Genomic DNA, 6,922 nt, shown 5'->3' on the forward strand with positions numbered 1-6,922 from the left:
GGTAGGAGGGTCAAGAGATTCTTCTGTGCAAAACAAATTCAAGGCTAATGTCAATCATTTAGGATATTGTCCATTAAAATCTGAACTTGAACTTGCTTTCCAAATAAACAGCGAGACTTATATGGACCATTACCATTCAAAAGGGTCACAATGGGTCACAAAACTTTTTTATGTCGACGATTTTAGTGGCATTGTACTGTATCCACGTGTCGTTGTACTGTGTTTAAAATGGTCAAATAAATCAAGTAAAATAACAAATTAGGCTACTGAATAGATACCCATATTGGGCAATATGGAATTGGTGTCCATCACTAAAATCTCTGAGAATCTGGTGCATGTCTTACTGATCAATGCATAAAATATTTTTAGACCTTTATCCGTTCTATCCATTCTATTTCTATTTTTCTTGCACTGTCTATGACAGGACTAAAACCCAAGATTGGGATTGGTTGACAGGCCTATCAGTAGCATCGTCCTTACCGCCCACTTCCGTTCCCTAGAGTTCTTCAAGACTAGTACACTCTTCGTTGTTTATGTTTTGTACAGCAACACATTTGGACTTTGAAAGGCTGGTAAATCACATTTACTACATTCCTTCAATTCTTTACATTGTATTTAGGCACTTTCAGTCGTTAGCTGACGTTTGCTAGCCGTTTGAATCTTTGATCCAGCACCAGCTCACTTTGCGCGCAGTTTTCGCAGAATCCAAAGACATTGGAGTGACGACTGGCTTGGTGGCTGACATTAGCTGTAGCTGGCTACAGTAGTACTGTAACGTTAGCTAGCTAGTGGTCCTAGTTAGCCAGCCCATCACAGCTCAACAAGCTAGGGTATTTCGCAATAAGTAAATTGATTTTCTCATGGATAAAAAAATATATAATTGTATTATTAACTGTAACTATTTTCGTATTATTTTTCTTGTGGCACACACTGATGGATGGGAATGTGTGTTTTTGATTCCAGGTGTCTGTGAGGCTTGGATAGCCTGAACCACAAGTACCCGGCCAAAAAATAAAGATATGTTTTGAGTGACATTGCACAATACTGCTCAGAATGAACAGCGAGGAAGAGTTCTACGATGCTGAGACAGGTGGATGCATGCTTTAGAAATGTCATAAAAAGTACATTAGCTAATTGGTGGGAGACTAATCGCTATGTGTTTATAATAGCAGACGCCCGTGACTGTCTAAGGGAGACTTCTTAGTGACCCTTTTTTCTTGTATTTCTCAGGTCTTGAATCAGATGAGGACTCTTGTGAGGTCAATTTTGAAGATGCCCAAGTGTATGACAGCAAGCATTCATCCAATGCCAGCACACCTCGGGCAAATGGAGTGTGGGAGCGCAGGTGTGGTTGCAAAGGAAAGATCTATGTCCTGTAGCATCACAGTTTGCATGTGTATTCAGTGTCCGTCGTTTTTTATGTCTTTGTGTTGGTGTTTATTACAGGAAAACCCTGCCTGCTCCAATGATCTCCAGATGTGACTACAGTGTATGGGGCATACTAAAGAAATGCATTGGCATGGTGAGGATGTCTCCAACACTTCTATGCCCCCAAAACCATCCACTATACAGACGCACAAACAGAAATCATAACAAAGCTACAAATTGGATGACATTCTGTTTTACCCACATCTTACAGAGGAGTTCATACAAACACTTTAGGGTAAATGTAATAAACAAGCTATTATCTATTAATGACTCTGTTCATTTGTTCTTTGCTGCGTTTACACAGGAGCTGTCCAAGATAACGATGCCCATCGTGTTCAACGAGCCCCTGAGTTTCCTCCAGAGAATGTCAGAGTACATGGAACACACTCACCTCATCCACAAAGCCTGCACCCTGTCAGACTCCATAGACCGCATGCAGGTAAACAAAACAGATGGGATACACTGACACCCTCCCCTCAACAAGGCCTATAGTTGTACCTGCTCTTACGGGGCTTCACACAATGACAGACTTTGTTTTCTCCTGTGTTATCTCTATCAGGTGGTAGCTGCTTTTGCAGTTTCTTCTGTGGCATCTCAATGGGACAGAACTGGAAAGCCATTTAATCCGTTGCTGGGGGAGACCTATGAACTCACACGGTACAGTTAGCATTTTTCGTACTGTACCTCTTTTTCTGGAAACCTTTTTGAGATGTGTATTGATTTCAGAGGACAGATTAAATAAGTCGAATCTCTTTGGATAATCTATTTACTGAGGTGTCGAGTATGCTCTTTTTAACATGCTCTTCTCTGTCTTAGTGAGGACGAGGGGTACAGGTTGATCTCAGAACAAGTCAGCCACCATCCACCTATCAGTGCCTTCCATGCCCAGTCTCTGAAGCAGGAGTTTGAGTTCCACGGCTCCATCTACCCCAAACTCAAGTTCTGGGGCAAGAGCGTGGAGGCGGAGCCTAAAGGCACCATGACACTGGAGCTGCTCAAGTGAGTGACTGCGTGTAAGAAAGCATATGCAGTATGTACGTTGACATCTGTGTGTACTAAGCACACAATACAGACTCTCTCACATCAACCGCTAGTGACGTAATAACAACTTGTTTTGTTGCAGACGTAAAGAGGCGTTTACATGGACAAACCCTCTCTGCTGTGTACATAACATCATCATGGGCAAACTCTGGATTGAGCAATACGGAACTGTGGAAATAGTCAACCACAAGTAAGACAGCAAATGCCAAACCTTGATTCAGAACAAACGTTTATTATGATTTATTTGATTGAATTTACTATAAATAAATGAATATTCTCCCTCCCGCCTCTTCTGATTGGTCAGCACGGGGGACAGGTGTGTGTTGAACTTCAAGCCGTGTGGCATGTTTGGGAAAGAGCTGCACAAAGTGGAGGGCTACATTCAGGATAAGAGGTGAGAGAAGATTAGAGTAATGAGCCCACAATTAGGAATTTGTTAAGTCATAGTAATACACTACCTTTCAAAAGTTTGGGGACACTTAGAAATGTTCTTGTTTTTGAAAGAAAATATATATTTTTTTGTCCATTAAAATAACATCAAATTGATCAGAAATACAGTGTAGACATTGTTAATGTTGTTAATGACTATTTTAGCTGGAAATAGTCATTAATAGTCGGATTTTTAATGGAATATCTGCATCGGCGTACAGAGGCCCATTATAAGCAACCATCACTAATGTGTTCCAATGGCACGTTGTGTTAGCTAATCCAAGTTTATCATTTTAAAAGGCTAATTGATCATTAGAAAACCCTTTTGCAATTATGTTAGCACAGCTGAAAACTGTTGTGCTGATTACAGACGCCTCACAAGTCCTCAACTGGCAGCTTCATTAAATAGTACCCGCAAAACACCAGTCTCAACGTCAACAGTGGAGAGGCGATTCCAGGATGTTGGCCTTCCAGGCAGAGTCCCTCTGTCCAGTGTCTGTGTTCTTTTTCCCATCTTAATCTTTTATTTTTATTGGCCAGTCTGAGATATGGCTTTTTCTTTGCAACTCTGCCTAGAAGGCCAGCATCCCAGAGTCACCTCTTCACTGTTGACATTGGCACTGGTGTTTTGCGGGTACTATTTCAATGAAGCTGCCAGTTGAGGACTTGTGAGGCGTCTGTTTCTCAAACAAGACATTTTAATGTACTTGCCCTCTTGCTCAGTTGTTTCAGAAGAAAGTTATTTGTTTCTAGCCATTTTGAGTCTGCAATCGAACCCACAAATGCTGATTCTCCAGATACTCAACTAGTCTAAAGAAGGCCAGTGTTATTGCTTCTTTAATCAGAACAACAGTTTTCAGCTGTGCTAACATACTTGCAAAAGGGTTTTCTAATGATCAATTAGGCTTTTAAAATTATAAACTTGGATTAGTTAACACAATGTACTGTTAGAACACAGGAGTGATGGTTGCTGATAATGGGCCTCTGTAAGCCTATGTAGATATTCCGTAGAAAATCTGCCGTTTCCAGCTACAATAGTCATTTACAACATTAACAATGTCTACTCTACACTGTATTTCTGATCAATTTGATGTTATTTTAATAGATAGAAAATGTGCTTTTCTTTCAAGAACAAGAACATTTCTAAGTGACCCAAACTTTTAAACGGTAGTGTCTGTTATGCATTCTGTCAGCATTGACGTACAATAACGACTGGATGTTTTAAGTTGTATCTCACTGTTTCGTGTGGTTGTTCCTAAATGAACTGTGGTTGCATTGTTTTGGGAACAGTAAGAAGAAGCGACGTGTGCTGTATGGGAAGTGGACAGAGTGTATGTACAGTGTGGCGCCTAAGGTGTATGAAGCCAACAAGAAGGAGGCCGAAAAGGGAGATGCTAAGAAAAATAAACCGGTGAGCACTCAGAAGTGATTTGTCCAAGAACCGGCCCAATGGCAACAAAAAAAAGGTGAAATCATTTTCCTAAAATTGTGTTTCTTCCTTTCACATAAACATGCAGTGGCTTTAGGTGAAGGTATTGTAAGTACTGTAGGCATAGTGTGCTACAGCAGTTCTAGTTATGACTGTTCTATTAGTGTATTATGGTAGATGGCTCTTTATGTTGCTTTAAAGTTTGTGTAAATGCAACTGTCTGTAGTTTATAGTAGACTAATGTGCATCGTCTTGTATGTAGGAGCAAAGCGCTGGAAAACAGGAGACTGAAGATATGCCTGGGGTTCAAGAGACCGTCTCTGTGATAACAGGAAGTGCCTTACTGTGGAGAATAACCCCACGACCTGCACATTCTGAAGAGGTACACACACACACACACACACACACACAGGGAGCCATTAGGGATATGGTGTTTCTTACTGTTTCTCCTGTGTACCTAATTAACCCTGACTCTCATCCTTGGTCTCTCTGGTATAGATGTATAACTTCACCAGCTTCACCATGACACTGAATGAGCTGGAGCCTGGTATGGAGAGGCTGTTGGCACCCACAGACTGCCGTCTACGACCTGACGTCAGAGCAATGGAGAATGGAGACCTGGGTAATGACTCACATTGAAACACAGACGCGCGCACACACACTATTCGATAACAACATTCAAGATGAATCGATAACCAGACAAAATGGAGCACATTGGTTTGTATATTTCAGACACAGCAAGTGTAGAGAAGGACAGGCTAGAGGAAAAACAGAGAGCTGCACGCAAGGAATGTTCCAAGGATGAAGAAGAGTGGTCAACCAGGTGTGTTCGCTATGCAACAATAATAAGTATACGTATTCCCTGAGATGTGAATGTGTTTTCATGTTAATGTAATCCAATTTTGATTCAATCATTTCCCTGAAACAAATTCCTGTACCATTTCTTTTGAACTTCACAGGTGGTTTCGGTTGGGAACAAACCCTCACACAGGAGCCCAGGACTGGCTGTACACAGGGGGATATTTTGATAGAAATTACACAGACTGTCCCAACCTTTACTGATGGGGCAGGAGGAACAAGGAAGGGTTTCCATCACCACCCGTAGTGGACTGATGTTTGCCCGATGATCCCGTTCGTTCTCAGCCTTAGAATGTCAGGCAGCTGAGCCCACAATTTTATTACAGTTTTCCCAACCTAGACAAACCTCTCCCGCAATACAACAATGGAATCAAGAAGTGAATATGTATGTGACAAACATGATTTAATTCCCATTTTGCATGTGACAAAGGGAACATTTGAGCATTGTGAAAGACTTAAAATCGAGGCTAAGATAAGAGAATATTCAGTCTTCCTAAATGGCCTGGGCCTCCTGGTTAATTAACTGTAAGAATCCCACTCATCTCTGATGGTTTTATTTATGGTACCCAAGGCTTTCTAAAACCACATCCGATAATGTGACATCTGTGGTGGTGGCCATTGTTCAGCAGTGGAATAATGTACTATAGCTCTGATCGACATACATTATCATGTTGAGCTAGATTGGAAGGAGGAGTTTGTACAATACTCACTGTACAAACACAGTTACATTCGAAGATCAGGCGTCATTCACACAACTTTTATTCATAAGTTGTGTGAGTGTTAAGAGTTTTATTTGAGATGTTTCTAAAACATGATGTGCACATTGTTCACGTGTTGTTTTGTGACTAGAAGTCTAGAACTGAAAGCTGCTAATGACCATGTTTATACTAACTTAGTAAACTAAGTGTTATTTGTAAATGATTGTTATGGCATTGAAAACTGTAACAAATGCAGATTATAATTTGGTGTGTGTGTGTGTGTGCGTGTGTGCATGGTCACCTAAACAATTCTTTACACAAACGAAAGCCATACAACACTTGAAAGATTGTTTTTCCAAATCGCATCCCCCTTTTTCATTATGTAAAGCTCTGGTATTGATCACAGCGACATGAAATAAAATGGAGCACCTTTTAAATGTCAGCCATCGTAAATCTATGCAAACAAACATGACCATTTTTGTCTGTCTACTGCACAACTAGGAGACATAGAATGTAAAAATAAACAAACATCACTTATGGTCCTCCCTCATTGGTATCTGACCGTTGAAGATTCTGTGCTGAACATACAGTACTTCTAGATTTGGAGAGGGTGTCATACTCCAATGGGATAGCACTAGTTATCTCTTAACACTACCATCTGAGTATGCTTCCAGTCCTGTGCACAGAATGATGGTATCTGACCTGCTTCCCCCACCCTCACATCTTCACAACACTTATGTTTTGTTACCCTTAATAAAAAATGTTTTATGTAGAAGTAGGCTACGTTTGGCATGTTTCTAACAGTGTATCCCCTCAGATATTGATCGGTATCATTAATTAGCTGTCAGGGTTATGGTGCACAGTGGAACACTCAAAGGTCTGGTTACATATACTGTATATACGTACAAAAGTAGATGGACACCACTTCAAATGAGTGGATTCGGCTGTTTCAGCCACACCCGTTGCTGACTGTTGTATAAAATTGAGCACACAGCCATGCAATCTCAGTAGACAAACATTGGCAGTAGAATGGCCTTAC

The 6,922-nt window shown here is 40.8% G+C and overlaps 1 protein-coding gene across 1 annotated transcript; it reads left to right on the top strand.

Annotated features, from left to right (window-relative positions):
* Window positions 1-478: 478 nt before the first annotated feature.
* Window positions 479-6,422, top strand: LOC115102392 (oxysterol-binding protein-related protein 2-like). The gene is made up of 14 exons (XM_029622303.2): window positions 479-572; window positions 964-1,090; window positions 1,231-1,345; window positions 1,447-1,522; window positions 1,733-1,867; window positions 1,988-2,085; window positions 2,245-2,427; window positions 2,552-2,659; window positions 2,774-2,863; window positions 4,189-4,309; window positions 4,590-4,709; window positions 4,826-4,949; window positions 5,060-5,150; window positions 5,287-6,422. The coding sequence occupies exons 2-14, from the start codon at window positions 1,054-1,056 to the stop codon at window positions 5,387-5,389; spliced, it is 1,401 nt and encodes a 466-aa protein (XP_029478163.1). The 5' UTR covers window positions 479-572; window positions 964-1,053; the 3' UTR covers window positions 5,390-6,422.
* The last annotated feature ends 500 nt before the right edge of the window (window positions 6,423-6,922 follow it).

Source organism: Oncorhynchus nerka, linkage group LG20 (assembly GCF_034236695.1).
Source record: "Oncorhynchus nerka isolate Pitt River linkage group LG20, Oner_Uvic_2.0, whole genome shotgun sequence".
In the NCBI taxonomy this organism is placed as follows: Eukaryota; Metazoa; Chordata; class Actinopteri; order Salmoniformes; family Salmonidae; genus Oncorhynchus; species Oncorhynchus nerka.